The sequence below is a fragment of the Staurois parvus genome, unplaced genomic scaffold, assembly GCF_062004578.1.
Source record: "Staurois parvus isolate SC_StPar_1 unplaced genomic scaffold, SC_StPar_1.0 ptg001195l, whole genome shotgun sequence".
Taxonomy (NCBI): Eukaryota; Metazoa; Chordata; class Amphibia; order Anura; family Ranidae; genus Staurois; species Staurois parvus.
The window spans coordinates 113,679-133,270 of NW_028318991.1; the positions used below are offsets into that span (position 1 = coordinate 113,679).

The window sequence follows — 19,592 nt, forward strand, 5'->3', positions numbered from 1 at the left end:
CTCCGAACTTGAAAAGTACACAGAGCAGAGGATCCATACTACACACTACTGCCCCCAACACTGCGCCCATCACACTGACAGATGCTTGGCTGGACCGTTTTATACTGAAGATGGGCTGAGCCTGATGGGGGAACTGAGAAATTGGTTCCCCTATCAGATCTGCTCCAATTTTGACTGACAACATACGGCAGTGTGCAGATCTATATGTGTTGTTCAGTCCAATAGTGTCTTTAGACTCTGCTCCATGCTGCGCACTCCTCTGATTTTGTCGCTGGAGCCCTTTCTGTGTCAGATCCGAGCAGATTGTAATATCTCTGGTTTTCATAAACCATCTGGGGAACATAAAATGGCCGCGTTTGCGGACGATCTTATCTTTTTTTCTTAACGACCCTCTTATTGCCCAATATTTTGCAGGCGCTTGGGGACTATGGTAGCCTCTGCTACTTCAAAATCAGCCTCATGAAATCCTCGGCACCGAACATTTCCACCAAGTCCACGGTCCTTAGTCACCTTCGCCCTTCCTTCTCTTTCCATTGGGCCACGGACTCGATCAGGTACCTGGGCACTAATATTATGCCAGATTCTGCTCTTAAGGAAGACCTTCTCCGATGGCAATCCCTTACGCTGACATGGTTTGGTCGATGTAGTGCGCTTAAGATGACAGTGCTGCCCCGTATACTGTACTTATTACAAGCCCTCCCCATCAAGCTTCCCACGTCCTTTCGGAAGGTCAATGCCCTATTCCGCACTTATATCTGGTCACATGGGGGGGGGTCACATTTGGCTTTCCATGTTCTGACCCTGCCTAAGACATGTGGACGTGGGGGCTTGCTGGATATTTGCTCCAATTATAGAGCCGCTCACCTCACTCGCCTGGCTGATTGGCACTGCCATGGTGTTGCCAAGCACTGGATTGCCATGGAATTGGAGGACTCTGGGGGCACGGCCCTGAGTTGGCCGTGGATGCGATGTCCTTTACCTCCCGACCTAGTAGCATGCCTAACTCTTGGTGCCACTCTTGTAGTTACTCTAGAAGCATTCCGCAACATGTCCAACTCTCCGGCGCCTTATTCTCTGGTTACCATTCTGGGATAGCCTGACTTCCCTCCAGGACAAGAAGACCCTCAATTTGCTTGTCTCACAACTACTGGCTACTCTCACTTAGTGGACTTTCTCAATCCCATTAGGGTCCTTCTTGCCAATGATTTTACTCGACTGGTGGATCCCCCATTGAGTTTCTGGAGAGGTATTCAGCTCCGCTCCTAACTGCGTTCTGTTTTGCGTGCTCCTGGTATTTCTTGAAAGTTGACTGCCTTTTGAAGCTCTATGTCACAAGGGAGAACCAATTCACCATAGCCTCTCCATCATCTTCTTTTCTCTTATTCACCCGGAACCCAACTTTGTTCCTCCTTTCCTATCTAAATGGGAGTGTGACCTGGACATCTCCTTTACCACGTCACTATGGGAAAAGATCTTGCACTTTGCCCATAAGTCTTCTTTAGCCACCAAAGTACAGGAGACCAAGTATAAGCTCCTCACGCATTGGTACCGGGTGCCATCTAAACTTCACCGTATTTCGTCGTAGCTTCCTGATGTGTGTTAGCGATTTGGAGCCAATGGTGGCACTCTCCTCCATGTCTTCTGGCAGTGCCCAAGGCTTCAGCCCTTTTGGTGAGGGGTGACTGACATTATCAAACAACTTACCGCTATGGACCTGCATGATGACCCGGCGGGCTGCCAGTTGCATCTTTCGGGGAGACCCATCAAAAAAATATAATGCTTCTATCGCTGCTTAACATGGTCAAGGCATGTATTCCTATATGGTGAAAAGGCAACCACCCTTCTACCCTTTCATTGTAGTTTTGCAAGGTGAACGAGCTTAGGGACATGGAGGATCTCACAGCCACCCTGTATAATGAGGAGATATTTTGGGACACCTGGCACCTTTGGCAATATTTTCAATTTGCAGATGAATACCTGACCGAATCTACTCGCCCTCACTGAATGTCTTGCCTCTGAATTTATTCTCTCTTGAGAAGAGGAGATTAAGTGGGGATATGATCTCCATGTATAATACATAAGGGGGGATATGATCTCCATGTATAATACATAAGGGGGGATATGATCTCCATGTATAATACATAAGGGGGGATATGATCACCATGTATAATACATAAGGGGGGATATGATCTCCATGTGTAATACATAAGGGGGGATATGATCTCCATGTATAATACATAAGGGGGATATGATCTCCATGCTTAATACATAAGGGGGGATATGATCTCCATGTGTAATACATAAGGGGGGATATGATTTCCATGTGTAATACATAAGGGGGGATATGATCTCCATGTATAATACATAAGGGGGGATATGATCTCCATGTATAATACATAAGGGGGGATATGATCTCCATGTATAATACATAAGGGGGATATGATCTCCATGTATAACACATAAGGGGGGATATGATCAACATGTATAACACATAAGGGGGGATATGATCTCCATGTGTAATACATAAGGGGGGATATGATCTCCATGTATAATACATAAGGGGGGATATGATCTCCATGTATAATACATAAGGGGGGATATGATCTCCATGTATAATACATAAGGGGGGATATGATCTCCATGTATAATACATAAGGGGGGATATGATCTCCATGTATAATACATAAGGGGGGATATGATCTCCATGTATAATACATAAGGGGGGATATGATCTCCATGTATAATACATAAGGGGGGATATGATCAACATGTATAACACATAAGGGGGGGATATGATCTCCATGTGTAACACATAAGGGGGGATATGATCTCCACGTGTAATACATAAGGGGGGATATGATCTCCACGTGTAATACATAAGGGGGGGATATGATCACCACGTGTAATACATAAGGGGGATATGATCTCCACGTATAATACATAAGGGGGGATATGATCTCCACGTATAATACATAAGGGGGGATATGATCTCCATGTATAATACATAAGGGGGATATGATCTCCATGTATAATACATAAGGGGGGATATGATCTCCATGTATAATACATAAGGGGGATATGATCTCCATGTATAATACATAAGGGGGATATGATCTCCATGTATAATACATAAGGGGGATATGATCTCCATGTATAATACATAAGGGGGGATATGATCTCCATGTATAATACATAAGGGGGGATATGATCTCCATGTATAATACATAAGGGGGGATATGATCTCCATGTATAATACATAAGGGGGGATATGATCTCCATGTATAATACATAAGGGGGATATGATCTCCATGTATAATACATAAGGGGGGATATGATCAACATGTATAACACATAAGGGGGGGATATGATCTCCATGTATAATACATAAGGGGGGATATGATCTCCATGTGTAATACATAAGGGGGGGATATGATCTCCATGTATAAATACATCAGTGGTTCATATAGTGAACTCGGTGTAGAGTCATTCCCCCTGAGGTCATCACAGAGGACAAGGGGGCGCTCTTTACGTCTGGAGGAAAAGAAATGTAATCTCCAAACACGGAAAGGTTTCTTCACAGTAAGAGCTGTGAGAATGTGGAATAGACTCCCTCAAGAGTTGGTTGTGGCCAGCTCAGTGGATTGCTGTAGGAAAGTCCTGGATTCTTTCCTGGATACACAGAATATAACTGGATATAACATTTATAGGTAAAGTTGATCCAGGGAATATCCGATTGCCTCTCGGGGGATCAGGATGGAATTTGTTCCCTGCAGGAGCAAATTGGATCATGCTTTTCTGGGTTTTTTGCCTTCCTCTGGATCAACTGTGGGTATAGGATTATAACTTTTTTTTTTTTTTCTATGGTTGAACTGGATGGACTTTTGTCTTTTTTCAGCCAGACTAACTATGTAACCTGGCTTGACCTCTCACTCCAGGAGGGGATGCAACCCCCAAGGCTCTTGTTCTGTTTCTCCTGTATCCCATCTCTCCTCTCCCTCTATTTTCTCCTTTTCATTTAACTCTCTCTGCGCCTTTCTAACTTTGTTTTTCTTTTTCCTTTCTGTCCCAGCCCCTACAGTATCCTACTGTGGGGTCCCCCCCCCTCACTTTTTCCCCCCATTCTATTATGTCTTTACGATACTGGTAGAGTTTTTTCTCTGTCGGTTTGATATTATCTCTACGTTCTTTCACATCTTTGTAACTATACATTCGATCCGCTCTCTTTGTGCTTTGGCATAATCCTCCTTTTCTTAGGATGTCATTTAAACGATCACCCGATGATTTGTTCTGGTCCTGTTTTGTTGTCATACAGTATATGTGCTGTTTCATTCGCTCTTGATACTTTTTTCTCACATGCAAACTTGATGAACCCCTAAAGATTCTATGTGACTATTTCAGGCTTGGTCTAGATGTTTATATTGGTTTTTTTTCTGTATTCTGGTGAATCTTTCTCCTGGTTCTTTTTATTGTATGTTAATTTCACCAATAAATAATTACAAAAAAAAAAAAGTATCACTTTAATTGCTGCCAGTTTCCTAAACAGAAAACTTGTTAATTCTTTAAGAATTTGTCACTGATAGATTCTTGAAGCGGCGTATGGTAGCATAACGCGTACCGTAGTTCTTAACCATTTCCATACCGGGCAATTTTACACCTTCTTGCCCAGGCCATTTTTCAGGTTTCAGCGCTCTCACACTTTGAATGACAATTGCGCGGTCATACAACATTGTACCCAAACTAAAATTTTATCATTTTCTTCACACAACTAGAGCTTTCTTTTGGTGGTATTTAATCACCGCCGGGGTTTTTATTTTTTGCTAAATTAACAAAAAAAGACCAAAAATTTAAAAAAAAACACGTTTTTCTTTGTTTCTGTTATAAAAGTTTGCAAATAAATAATTGTTCTTCATAAATTTAGGCCGAGATGTATTCTGCTCCATGTCTTTGGTGAAAATAACCCAAATTAGGATGTATTATTTAGTCTGTAGGAAAGTTATAGAGTTCACAAACTATGGGATAGATCTGAATATTGATCAATCCTGAAGTACCGACGGCCAATCTAATTTCTTGAGGTCCAGGAATTTCAGAACAGTACAGATATCCCCCAAATGACCCCTTTTTGCAGAGTAGACAGTCCAACGTACTTCATAAGAAACGTGGCGAGTTTTTTGAAGTTGTATTTTTGTTAGTCATAATTTTTCGGAAAATGAAAAAATGCAAAAAATTATTTTCACAATTTTTTTTTTTTTACATACTGTCACCAGTGCAGTACAGCGTCTTCTTATAACTGGCATGGCGGTGATCAGAGACACTGACTGGTGACAGTATGAAAAAAAAATAATATATATATTTTTTTATTTATTTATTTTTTATTACATTTTGTTTCTTTTTTTTAAGATTTTTTTTTCATATTTCACTATGTCCAAAGTAGTACAATGTTACCATAGTAACATTGTACTACTTTGGGTACGTGATCAGTATTTTTTTATTTTTTACACAATTTGCTTATAGCAAAGAATTACTTTGCTATAAGCAAGCATTTACCTGAATGACATCGATTCATTCAGGGTTTTTTTTTCTTAACTGTGATTTGGCCACAGCTAATCACATGACACAGCTGGGCTGTGATTGGCCCAGCTTGTGCATGTGATCGCTGTGACCATTCACAGTTAGCCACACTCGTATACAATGGATGGCATGAATGAAGCCATCCATTGTATACAACTGTCATGTGACCTTCTGTGATTGGTCACAGCAGGTCACATGGTACTGGCAACGGGGCTGGTACACAGATCTGTCATCGGCCGTGTCCAAGGTACACAGATCTGTCATCGCTGTCATTGGCCGTGTCCGAGGTACACGGCCAGTGACAGATCGCGCCGCTGCGCGGCTCTGCAAGCGCGAAAAATACGCATGTGCGGGAGGACGGAACGCTGATGACATTTGCCGGCCGCCATTCGGCCATAGGGCGGGCGGCAAATGGTTAAAGGAACTACCACCAGAAAAATGGCATTAAAGCCGTTTTGAATTGACGCCCTCATATTGTACCGTAGTTGTCAGCATTAAAAATTAGCAGTTCTTGCAGTTGTTAAAATCAGTAGTGTATGGAACCCTCTTGCTTGTTTGCCACATTTTACTTTTTTTTTCTTTTTCTTTTTTGTTAGACTGATGTGCAGAAGATTCTGCGGAATGCCAGGAAACTTCCGGAGAAAACGCAGACGTTCTACAAAGTAAGATAAAGTTCCCAATATCTTTTAGTTCTTTATTTATTAAAGCGGAGTTCCACCCAAAAGGGGAAGTCCTGCTTTAAAGATTGGTCCCCCGCTCCCCATTAAGGATTGGTACCTTTGAGGAGCTGGTACCCGAATTTGACAGGTCCCCGCTCCCACTTCCACTGCAATCGCCTAGGAGATCGGAAACGGAAATTGTCCTCCCTCCCCGAAGTCTTGTGGGACACGTGACAGGTCCCAGAAGACGACGGGGCCATTCAGGAAGCGCAGCTCTACTCGCGCATGCGCAGTGGGCACCCGGCTGTGAAGCCGCAAGCTGTCACAGCCGGGTGCCCACACTGAAGATGCCGGCGCCGGGGAGAGAAGACGGCCGGTGAAACCAGCTGTGGTGAGGCCGTCGCCATCTTGAAGTGGTGTGCCCACACTGAAGATGCCGGCGCCTGGAATACACGACGGACGGTGAAAAAGGCTGCGGCGGGGGGCAACGCGGGATCGTGGGACAGGTAAGTGGCTGTTTTTTTAAATGTCAGCAGCTATAGTTTTTGTAGCTGCTGACTTTTATTTTTTTACAGATTGAGTGGAACTCTGCTTTAAGATGAAACAATTCTTTGATTAGTAGGATGCTGTGCAAACAAACCTAAAAGAGGAAGTGGAAGCAAAAGAATAATAGAGGTATTATCCCCGGCTCTTCCATCCTGACTTGTGCTCCATCTCCGTAGCCTCTCTGAATCTGTTTTGAGGTTGAGAAGCCAAGCCTGGACATTTTACAGCACCTTCGTTTATTTATAAGGGATCTTTATCTTTTGAGTAACAATTTTTCTTAATTTTTAGTATTTTCCAAAGATGTGTTTAATAAATTAAGCAATAACTTTTGATCATGTCTCAGCTGGCCTGCTCTTCTTCTTCTTTCTTTTTTTTTTTTTTTTTTTAATGATGTATTGCAGGAAGATGTTCACTGATGCTGTGCCTAGTCAGCTTTCTGTTCATTTTGTACCGGTAGTATACCGAACTATAGCTGATGTTTTGCTGTTGAGCCAGCTTTTTAGGTATGTTACACTATATGCAAAAAATTCAGTATGTGGACATCACTCCAAATGTGATTCTCGTAGTTTCCCGTGAAGGGTACTAATAATGCTACAGTATTCAGACATTTTAGGCCAGGGTTTCTCAACCAGGGTTCCTCCAGAGGTTGCCAGGGGTTCCTTGAGCAATGAGCAATTTTTGCCTCTCAGGTAAGTTCCCGCTGACACCATTGATATTTTTAGCAATCTGTAAGGGGGTAATTCTTCCCAATGACCACAAGTGTGAGGAGCATTGTTCCCAATGACCACAAGTGTGAGGAGCATTGTTCCCAATGACCACAAGTGTGAGGAGCATTGTTCCCAATGACCACAAGTGTGTGGAGCATTCTTCCCAATGACCACAAGTGTGAGGAGCATTCTTCCCACTGACCACAAGTGTGAGGAGCATTCTTCCCACTGTCCACAAGTGTGAGGAGCATTCTTCCCACTGTCCACAAGTGTGAGGAGCATTCTTCCCACTGTCCACAAGTGTGAGGAGCATTCTTCCCACTGTCCACAAGTGTGAGGAGCATTCTTCCCAATGACCACAAGTGTGAAGAGCATTCTTCCCAATGACCACAAGTGTGAGGAGCATTCTTCCCAATGACCACAAGTGTGAGGAGCATTCTTCCCAATGACCACAAGTGTGAGGAGCATTCTTCCCAATGACCACAAGTGTGAGGAGCATTCTTCCCACTGACCACAAGTGTGAGGAGCATTCTTCCCAATGACCACAAGTGTGAGGAGCATTCTTCCCAATGACCACAAGTGTGAGGAGCATTCTTCCCAATGACCACAAGTGTGAGGAGCATTCTTCCCAATGACCACAAGTGTGAGGAGCATTCTTCCCAATGACCACAAGTGTGAGGAGCATTCTTCCCACTGACCACAAGTGTGAGGAGCATTCTTCCCAATGACCACAAGTGTGAGGAGCATTCTTCCCAATGACCACAAGTGTGAGGAGCATTCTTCCCACTGACCACAAGTGTGAGGAGCATTCTTCCCACTGACCACAAGTGTGAGGAGCATTCTTCCCACTGACCACAAGTGTGAGGAGCATTCTTCCCACTGACCACAAGTGTGAGGAGCATTCTTCCCACTGACCACAAGTGTGAGGAGCATTCTTCCCACTGACCACAAGTGTGAGGAGCATTCTTCCCACTGTCCACAAGTGTGAGGAGCATTCTTCCCACTGTCCACAAGTGTGAGGAGCATTCTTCCCACTGTCCACAAGTGTGAGGAGCATTCTTCCCACTGTCCACAAGTGTGAGGAGCATTCTTCCCACTGTCCACAAGTGTGAGGAGCATTCTTCCCACTGTCCACAAGTAAGAGGAGCATTCTTCCCAATGACCACAAGTGTGAGGAGCATTCTTCCCAATGACCACAAGTGTGAGGAGCATTCTTCCCAATGACCACAAGTGTGAGGAGAATTCTTACCTCTGACTATCACACTAATGCATCATGAATAGTAAATAAAGCCATTTTTAGCAGGGGTTCCCTGAGACCGGAAAGTTAAATCAAGGCTTCCTCTGTGTTAAAAAGGTTCACAGAGGCTGTTTTAGACAATTGTGTGCTACTAACCTTGTGGCAACAGTTTTAGGATGGTCTTTTTTTCTGTTCAGCAAAACTGTGCACAAAGCCAGGTTTATAGACACAATGGAGGTGGGGGGATTTACTAACAATAGAGCATGCAAAATCTGGTATGGCTCTGCATAGAAACTAATGGGCTTCCAGGTTTTAGTCCTCATGCACACCTGATGTTTTTACAGCTGCTGTTTTTGGCTTTTGATGTTTTTTGTTTTTCTTTCTACAGCCAGTAAACCCCCCAGCATGTTATCGCATGTGTCCATACACACATAGACTGGAATCAGCATTTTTTGGCAGGGGTGTTTTTTGGCTGGAAAAAAACCCCAGAACTAGTGGGTTTCTAGAGGAGTATTTTAGCTGTAAAAACGCTCTAATGCTAAAAACGCTGAAAAACTCAGGTTTTTCCTGAGCAGCGTTTTCAAAACGCCCTCCCCCCAGTGTGTATGGAGCCTTATTGTCAAAGCTTAGTTGAACAAGCTGAAGTTGGAAGCTGATTGGTTACCATGTACGTCTGCACCAGATTCTGAGTGCTCCAGTTTAGTAAATCGATCCCATGGCTTGATGTGGAGGAACTGCACAGGCACCTTTCTGGTAGAATGCAAATGCAAGCCAAGTCTTCTAATCCAGTATCAATATCTGATGTCACAGGTGCTCTTTCAGGCTAAATGACTAAAACAAATCTGGCGCAATGTCCTCCCAGGATGGTGGCGGCTGTTATAGCAGTGTAGCAGATGAGGGGGGTGGAGCTCTTGGATTTAGCGCCATATAATTGCCAGTGATTTTTAAATGGGACATCCAACAAGCTTATTTAGCTGTGATTGTCTGGACACGACAAACTTTTGGCCATGTATTGCATACTGTATTAGCAGGTTACCCTTGGAACATGTATGTTTTAAAATTCACACATTTTTAAACCCTTCTGCCCAGCCCTGCTATTGCTTTAGTTGGGCTATATCATCCGGGGGGTTGTGATGGTCTGCCCAGTCACACAGGGTCGTGGATAAAGGGGTACCACCTGTCCTCCTGTATGGGCCCCAGGCTAGCAGGGGGGCCCAGGCAGCTGGGTGAATCTGATGTGGGCAGGGAGGGTGATTGGCACAGTGGGGGCAATTACTGGAACAGATTCCATGTATGACTCTCTGCAGTAGCTGAAATCTGTCTTTTTCTCCTCTCCCTCCCGATGGCATTCAGCTGCTGCAGAGAGAGCTATACAGGGGATTGGTTCCAGTAATTGACCCGCCACACCCATAAACCTCAGTTAGCACTATATGTTTCTCCCTGCTACCCAGGCCCCATTGTATTCCTCTCCTTCCCACCGGTTGCTGCCAGCACACAACAGGATCCTTTTCGTAATGAAAAAATGCAGTAATGTAACGAGTCATCTGCTGGGGCACCTGCTGAAAAAAAAAAATTGCTAGCAATTAAAAAATAAGAAAAAAACGGTATGGAGTAGCGTTCTCCAAACCCCCCCCCCCCCCCCCAAAAAAAAAAACCATAGCAAGCCCTTTGGGTCTGGTATGGATTTTGAGGGGAACCTCCACGGCAAGCAAAATAAAAAAAATAGTGTGGGGATTTCTGAGCGTGCAGGTCAGGAAGGGGGGGGGGTGGGTGTTGGGGCTGGGGGCAAGCAAGAAGTCATCCCCCCCCCTTCCCAACATGGGGGGGCAGCTCTGCTCCCCCATTGATGCCACAAGGGGGCGTGGTCACCGGTTGACTTTGCCCCTTAGTTATTTAAGAACTGTCAGGCAGCGGAGCTGTGGGGGAGTCTTTGTCGGGAGCAGAGCCCTTTTTTTTTTTTTTTCTTTGGTTTGTTTGTTAGGAAGTTCCAGTAATTGACCCCCCCACCCCCGCCACACCCATAAGCCTCAGCCTGCACTATATGTTTCCCCCTGCTACCCAGGCCCCGTTGTAAAAATGCAGTAATGTAACGAGTCATCCGCTGGGCACCTGCTGAAGAAAAAAAATTGCTAGCAATTAAAAAATAAGAAAAAAACAGTATGGAGTAGCGTTCTCCAAACCCACCCCCCCCCCCAAAAAAAAAATCCATAGCAAGCCCTTTGGGTCTGGTATGGATTTTGAGGGGAACCTCCACGGCAAGCGAAAAAAAAAGGTGTGGGGATTTCTGAGCATGCAGGTCAGGAAGGGGTGGGTGGGTGTTGGGGCTGAGGGCGAACAAGCAGTCACCCCCCCCTTCTCAACATGGGGGGGCAGCTCTGCTCCAGTCATTGATACCACTAGGGGGGCGTGGTCACCGGTTGACCTTGCCCCTTAGTTATTTAAGAACTGTCAGGCAGCAGAGCTGTCAGACGGGGAGTCTTTGTCGGGAGCGGAGCCCTTTTTTTTTTTTTTTTTTTGTTTGTTGGGAAGGCGGTGGCAGCGGGCATTGTGATTGACGAGGGCTCTAAACCAGGGGATGTTTTTTATATTTTTGTTTTTTTTAATAAAGGACTTGTCAAAAGGGCATGTGGGCTGGTATGGTTTTGGCAGGGAGGGCGTGACAACCTGCTGGCAGCTGATGACTCGTTACATTACCGCATGTTTTCACTAACTCATGCTGTATTTTGGTACACTTTTTTTAGTGAATGCCAACAATTTTTTTTGAAACATACTTGGATGAGGTAAGATACCGCTTTGCGAATTGTCCCCACAGACCTAAAACGTATTCTGCAAGAAGAGAGTTTTCAGCACCGCATCACTTGCATCGCGTTCTTGCTGGAAGAATCTGCAAACATGCTGGCATGAATACATAGAAGAAGCTGGTTTTGTTCCCATAAGAATACATTCAATGTAGAAGATGGGCATACAGGGTGGTGATAGCCTCTTCTGCTGCCTGCTCCTGTACTTCCAATATAGGATGCTACTTTTAATGGCGCTTTGTGTCTTTCTTATCTCACGCGACATTCTTGCTTGTGATTTTTCTCTCAGGAGTTGAATCGTCTTCGAAAGGCAGCACTTGCCTTCGGGTTCCTGGACCTCTTGAAGGGAGTGTCTGATATGCTGGAGAGGGAATGTACTCTGCTTCCTGACAACGCTCATCCTGATGCCGCCTTCCAGCTCTCACATGCAGCAGCTCAACTCAAACTGGCCAGCACTGGAACCTCTGACCACGCTTCCTATGACAATAACATTGCGCCTCTGCAGACGGACTTCTCTGGCCGTGGCTCTGAAAGAATGTGAAGACCGGATCTATATCCTTGTGGGGCCTCAGCGGAGGACTTCTCCTCCACCTTGGAAAGCCGGTTGGCTTTCTAGCAAGTAAACCACTGCAGACTTCCAGAACCTGCCACAAAATAATTCACTGGTAATGGGCCAGGACTGAGAACCCGTTGGCTCAGGTATAGCTGCCCGAAATGTGGAAGCACAGTAATCTCTATTGATATGTGTACTGTATATAGTAACATCAGGAACCACACAGGTCTGCGGATCCTAGGATTACAAGGCTTGCCTGTTTCCACTTTCCTGTGGCAATATGTGGCCCTAATTTCCATGTTTTGTGACTGATGGGAAAATTTTTTGCAAGAATTGCACTATACCAGTAGCAAGGATGTACAGGTATCTAAACGACTTGTATACAAAGGGTTTCCTAAATGTGTTAAAATCTCTCTTGTACCAGTAAGTGATCATTACTTTTTGCTATAGAAGGCTCATCGCTGAATGTCTGCTAGTGTCAAACATCCTCTTAAGTCCGGAATAAATGTTCTGGCAGGTCTTGATGGGACACCATTATGGCAAAGGCTGAATTTTTACCATCCATCATTCTGAAAACAGATTAAACCTTCTAAGGGCAACCTTAAGCTGGTGCTATGTGGGGGTGGGGATATCGGCACATTTTGAAGTTCTTGGATTTTTCCAAGAATCTCCAAGAATCTGATCACTCATCTCTGACCTATGACCTTACCCCCTTGTGGAGGGCTGAGCTGTAATTTGCAAAGTAATAAGCCTTTTGCTCACAGGGGGGATTATTTTTCAAAACGCTCTTCAGTTTTAGTGAGGTTTGTGGACCAGTGGACTTTGTAGGCACATATACATCAATCCTAAATGAAATAAATATGAAGGAGGAGCCTGCACGCTGTGACGTGACGCCGCCGGATCACGGAGGTCCGGCGGCCATCTTTATACACAAGCTGGTTAGTCATCAAGCAGCTTTAACCCCTTTGCGCCGGTGCCTCCCGACCCTTTAAGGGTTTCAGCAGCCGGGGGGCAGGGTTTAGGGTCATGTGACCGCCGTGACACCCCATCACATGATCAAGAAAGGTCCCGATCGAAAGAGGAGATCGGGACCTTTCCGTGAGTACCGGACATGTGTGCTGGGAGCGTGCAGGGCGCGCGCTCTCAGCACATATGTCTTTTTTTAATAGAACGCAAATGTGCGGCCGCTCGGTGTCTAGGCCCAGACGCTGGGAGGCCGCACATTTACGTTCGGCCGGCGTGAAGAGGTTAAGATGCATGTATCTCCTGTTAATTTTGGAATGCTGTCTGGAATTTTAACCCTTTAATAAAATCTGGTATTTAATTACTACACTATGGGCAATATCCCTTTTTACTCTGTACCGAGCATTTAATTCCCCAGAAACCCTGTTGACCACCCCAGCATCCAGAGGAGGGCAATCCACCACGCTCCAGCTTATCCTATAGGGGACCTATAGGAAATTTCACCACAAAAACCACGATATTTCGTGAAACATTCGGCAAAACGTTCCACAAAGTAATAGCACACCAATCGGGAACAATCCGCACGTTTTGATATATTACTTGTCTTTGTAGTGTAAAAACTGTGAGAGGAGTTAGCGTGGCAAATTTAGCTATAATAAGAATAAAAATAAGAACTAGAAAAGCTAAAATTTCTGGGGAAATTGTGTGAAGTGTTCTTGCCTCCACCAGTAGTCTACAACTGGAGTGGGCGGACATTTTTAGTGGCAGCAGGGATAGCTGAACATTTTGATATAAGATTTGTGCAGGTGGGCTCAGGGGCCGACTGACAACTCATGGGGCCCCCGGGCAATAGGGGATCATGGGGCCCCTGTGTCCTTGCCCAAACTCAAAAAAGCCTATGAAAAAGGTACCAGGGGCATCTCATTGGGCCCCCTACTGACCCCCCGGGCAATAGGGGTTCATGGGGCCCCTGTGTCCTTGCCCAAACTCAAAAAAGTTTATGAAAAAGGTACCAGGGGCATCTCATGGGGCCCCCTACTGACCTCGGGCCCTCGGGCAGTGCCTGAGTTTCCAAATGGTCAGTCCGCCCCTGGGTGGGCTTGAAAATGAGGGAGTGATGGCAGTTTAGAAATCATGTCCTGGTTTGTCAGCTCCCACTCTAGTTTTGAACATTCCGCCATTCATTCCTATGGGACCAATTTCACCACAAAAACGCTGATATTTCGTGAACCATTCGGCGAAACGTTCCACAGAGTAATAGCACACCAATCGGGAACAATCCACACGTTTCGGTATGTTACTGTCTATGTAGTGTAAAATCTGTGGGAGGAGTTAGGGTGGTAAATTTGGCTATAATAATAAGAATATATATGTGAGATAACAGGAAGTGGTCGCCATGCAAGAACACTTAACTAGAAAAGGTACAATTTCTGGGGAAATTGTGTGACGTGTTCTTGCATCCAACCCTAACCAAGTGATTGATGAAATGTAAGCAGTGCACATGGCAAGCCTGATAGACTGAGAAATGCATTTCAACTTGTATTTTGCAGCTCACAGTCTAGCCTGGGTCACTCAGCTGCCTGGTGAGTCATCTTTGGTTGCTATGGCAACTCACTGAGTCAGTCACAGGAAGCTGAGAGGGGCTTTTATAAACACACTGCTCCAACTTGCCAAATTCACTGGCGATTGCCACTTTCAAACACTTGTAGTTTTAAAAGTATAAATGCTACTGCAAAGAGCTATATTGTGAGAATCACAAGAACCAGACCTACATTTTGATGCATAGTATGTCTCTGAAATATTAAAAATGAAGGCACAGTCGCAGTTTAGAAATGACCCTTCAAATTTCAGGTGGCTGCGAGTGAAGTTTCAATGAAAGTCAATGGGCAGTGTGAGTTGCAAACAAAAGGTGATATTGTGAAAACTATCAGGACTATGGCTTAGCCATGGACATTTTTAGTGGCAGCGGGGATTGCCGAACGTTTTGATATAAGATACGTGTAGGTGGGCTTGAAAATGAGGGAGTGATGGCAGTTTACAAATCATGTCCTGATTTTTCAGCTCCCACTCTAGTTTTGAACATTCCGCCATTCATTCCTATGGGACCAATTTCACCACAAAAAACGCGATATTTCGTGAACCATTCAAGTGATAGCGCACCAATCGGGAACAATCCGCACGTTTCCGTATATTACTATGTAGTGTAAAAACTGTGGGAGGAGTTAGCGGGGTAAATTTGTCTATAATAAGAATATATATGTAAGGGGTCTTGCAAAAACACTTAAAAATGAGAGGTACAGGGAACAACCATTACGCTCAACTTCCAAGCCTCAGTGTCACTGAACTTCGGTGACATCCTCACCCTGTCATTGAACTTCATTAGATCAGATCCTCATTGTCAGTATCACTGAACTCCCCAGAGAGATCCTCATGGTAGTAAGCACTCATGGGGGAGTCTCACTCCTGTCAGTGATCACTGAACTTCCCTCAGATAGATCCTCACATCAGTATCAATGAACTTCCCTCAGAGGAATCTACACCTCAGTAGTGTCACTGAGTTGGCCCTAGAGAGAGCCTTCACTTGGTGTCCATTGAGCTTTCCCAACCTCTCCATCTGCTCAGTAAGCTTCGAGTCTTTTTATACCGCACCGAACTACCAAAATATCAACCTATGGAGAGTCAAATTTGAATTTAACATTAAAATCTTTCTTTTGGCTTGTATGTTTGCATCCAAATCTTTCTGGCTCTGTAAACCATCTAAAAACACAAATAATTCAGATTTGATCAACCCTGAGGTGGCAAAACCCATTTCCCAGAATCCTTTGCAAAGATATGCAAATGAGCAGGTTCAGCCAGTAACTTTCAAATCATACCTCTGCTGATAACTGTCACCAGTGTGCCTATGAGAGCTCTCAACTGACTTTTCATGCCATAGCTGGACACAGGAGCCGGACCAGGGCAACCGCCTGTAAAATGACAGCTTTCTTAACTACAAAGGTGAGGGGGGGGGGGGGGATTCTGCTTTAACCGTTTCAATACCGGGCAATTTTACACCTTCCTGCCCAGGCCATTTTTCAGGTTTCAGCGCTCTCACACTTTGAATGACAATTGCGCGGTCATACAGCATTGTACCCAAACTAAAATTTTATCATTTTCTTCACACAACTAGAGCTTTCTTTTGGTGGTATTTAATCACCGCTGGGGTTTTTATTTTTTGCTAAATTAACAAAAAAAGACCAAAAATTTTGAAAAAAAAACACATTTTCTTTGTTTCTGTTATAAAAGTTTACAAATAAATAATTGTTCTTCATAAATTTAGGCCGAGATGTATTCTGCTCCATGTCTTTGGTGAAAATAACCCAAATTAGGATGTATTATTTAGTTTTTAGGAAAGTTATAGAGTTCACAAACTATGGTATAGATCTGAATATTGATCAATCCTGAAGTACTGACAGCCAATCTAATTTCTTGAGGTCTAAGAATGTCAGAACAGTACAGATATCCCCCAAATGTCAGAACAGTACAGATATCCCCCCAAATGTCAGAACAGTACAGATATCCCCCCAAATGTCAGGACAGTACAGATATCCCCAAATGACCCCTTTTTGCAGAGTAGACAGTCCGACGTACTTCATAAGAGGAATGGCGAGTTTTTTGAAGATGTATTTTTTTGTCATAATTTTTCGGAAAATGAAAAAATGAAAAAAATTATTTTCACTATTTTTTTTTTACATACTGTCACCAGTGCAGTACAGCAACATCATATAACTGGCATGGCGGTGAACAGGGACACTGACTGGTGACAGTATGAAAAAAAAAAAATATATATATTTTTTTTTTATTTTTTTATTATATTTAATTTTTTATTACATTTTTTTTTATTTTTTTAAAGATTTTTTTTCATATTTCACTATGACCAAAATAGTACAATGTTACCATAGTAACATTGTACTACTTTGGGGAAGTGATCAGTATTTTTTTTTTATTTTTTTTTTTTTTACACAATTTGCTTATAGCAAAGAATTACTTTGCTATAAGCAAGCATTTACCTGAATGAAATCGATTCATTCAGCTTTTTTTTTTTTTGTGCTTAGCTGTGATTTGGTCACAGCTAATCACATGACATGTGCATGTGATTAGCTGTGACCATTCACAGCTAGGCACTAGTATACAATGGATGGCATGAATGAAGCCATCCATTGTATACAACTGTCATGTGACCTGCTGTGATTGGTCACAGCAGGTCACATGGTACCAGCAATGGGAGCCGGTACTCGGATCTGTCATCGAGGTGCACGGCCGATGACAGATCGCACTGCTGCGCCGCTCTGCACTAGCGCAAACGGCGCATGTGCGGGAGCACGCCAAATGGCGGGCACCCAGAATGCAGATACACATCTGAAGCCGCCAAATGGCCATTGGCCGGGCGGCTAATGGTTAACCACTTGCCTACCAGGCACTTATACCCCCTTCCTTACCAGGCCAATTTTCAGCTTTCAGCGCTGCCGCACTTTGACAATTGCGCGGTCATGCAACATTGTACCCATATGAAATTTTGATCATTTTTTTCTCACAAATAGAGCTTTCTTTTGGTGGTATTTAATTGCCACTGGGCGCTTTACTTTTTGCGCTATAAATAAAAAAATTGCAAAAAATTTTTATAAAATTTTTCAAACAGGTATTTTTTCTCTTTCACTGATGTGCGTTGATGAGGCGGCACTGATAGGCGGCACTGATAGGTGACACTGATGATGGGTACTGATAGACGGCACTGACTGGCATCACTGCTGGGCACTGACTGGCGGCACTGACTGGCACAACCCCTGGGCACTGACTGGTGGCACTGCTGGGCGGCACTGGTGGGTGGCACTGGTGGGCAGCACAGGTGGGTGGGCACAGGTGGGTGGCACTGGTGGGCACAGGTGGGTGGGCACAGGTGGGTGGCACTTCTGGGCACAGGTAGGTGGCACTTCTGGGCACAGGTGTGTGACACTGCAGAGTGGCACAGGTGGGTGCACTGCTGGGCACAGGTGGGTGCACTGCTGGGCACAGGTGGGTGATCTGCTGGGCACAGGTGGGCGGAGCTAGTGGGCGCACTGCTGGGCACAGGTGGGCGGAACTTGCGGGTGGCACTGCTGGGCACCGATCATCAGGGCACTGATCATCAGTGTCCTGATGATCGGTGCCGATCCCCGCTCTGACAACTGCCGGTTCTCGGCAGTACTTTCCTCACGATCTGACAGCGTGAGGAAAGTGCAGCCGAGAACCGGCACTTGCATTTCCCTGTGATCAGCGTGTCATTGGACACCGCTGATCACGTGGTAAAAGGCCGCTGGGATCGGCCTTTTACCACATCACGTGATCAGCTGTGTCCGTAGGACACAGCGATCACGGAGATCGCCGGGTGCGCGCCCCCTGGGGCGCGCAGGAGAGCGCGTTCTGGGGGGACGTCATATGACGTCCACCCAGAACTGGCCGGCCGCAGTGAAGCCGTCATTCGGCTATCTGCGGTCGGCTACTAGTTAACAAAGCCTTCATTTTTCCTTCATGGAATCCTCCCAGCACTTTGTTATGTGGCAATTTAAGTGTCTGCTGTCATCTCAGGAAGTAGCTGGTGCCGCCTCTCCATATATACAAGTATAGAATCGAAATTCAAGAAACCTCAAGGTGGTAATGTTGTGTTATTAACCCCTCGCCTACAGGACACCTATACCCCCTTCCTGCCTACCGGGCACTTCTACCCCCTTCCTGCCTACCGGGCACTTCTACCCCCTTCCTGCCTACCGGGCACTTCTACCCCCTTCCTGCCTACCGGGCACTTCTACCCCCTTCCTGCCTACCGGGCACTTCTACCCCCTTCCTGCCTACAGGACACCTATACCCCCTTCCTGCCTACAGGGCACTTCTACCCCCTTCCTGCCTACAGGGCACTTCTACCCCCTTCCTGCCTACCGGGCACTTCTACCCCCTTCCTGCCTACAGGACACCTATACCCCCTTCCTGCCTACAGGGCACTTCTACCCCCTTCCTGCCTACAGGGCACTTCTACCCCCTTCCTGCCTACCGGGCACTTCTACCCCCTTCCTGCCTACCGGGCACTTCTACCCCCTTCCTGCCTACCGGGCACTTCTACCCCCTTCCTGCCTACAGGGCACTTCTACCCCCTTCCTGCCTACAGGACACTTCTACCCCCTTCCTGCCTACCGGGCACTTCTACCCCCTTCCTACCTACCGGGCACTTCTACCCCCTTCCTACCTACCGGGCACTTGTACCCCCTTCCTGCCTACAGGGCACTTCTACCCCCTTCCTGCCTACAGGACACTTATACCCCCTTCCTGCCTACCGGGCACTTCTACCCCCTTCCTGCCCAGGTCAATTTCCAGCTTTCAGCGCTGTTGCACTTTGAATGACAATTGCGCAGTCATGCAACACTGTACCCATATGAAATTTTTATCATTTTGTTTTGTGACAAATAGAGCTTTATTTTGGTGGTATTTAATCACCGCTGGGTTTTTTATTTTTTCTTAAACAAACCAAAAACCACTGAAAATTTTGTTATA

General features: G+C 45.2%; 1 protein-coding gene across 5 annotated transcripts in view; it reads left to right on the forward strand.

Annotated features, from left to right (window-relative positions):
• LOC149438300 (integrator complex subunit 14-like) overlaps window positions 1-19,592 on the forward strand; it is a 67,128-nt gene that overhangs the window by 10,489 nt on the left and 37,047 nt on the right. For 3 of the 5 annotated variants that reach the window (XR_016307925.1, XR_016307926.1, XR_016307927.1), the window contains exons 3-4: window positions 6,165-6,230; window positions 11,805-12,431. Coding sequence is in view for 1 of the 5 variants with exons in the window: in XM_089660008.1 (XP_089516134.1) it covers window positions 6,165-6,230; window positions 11,805-12,056 (318 nt within the window). In the remaining 4 variants the exon portion in view is untranslated. Of the gene's footprint in view, window positions 1-6,164; window positions 6,231-11,804; window positions 12,603-19,592 lie in introns of those variants that run through there. The other 2 variants (XR_016307928.1, XM_089660008.1) reach the window with 1 other exon arrangement.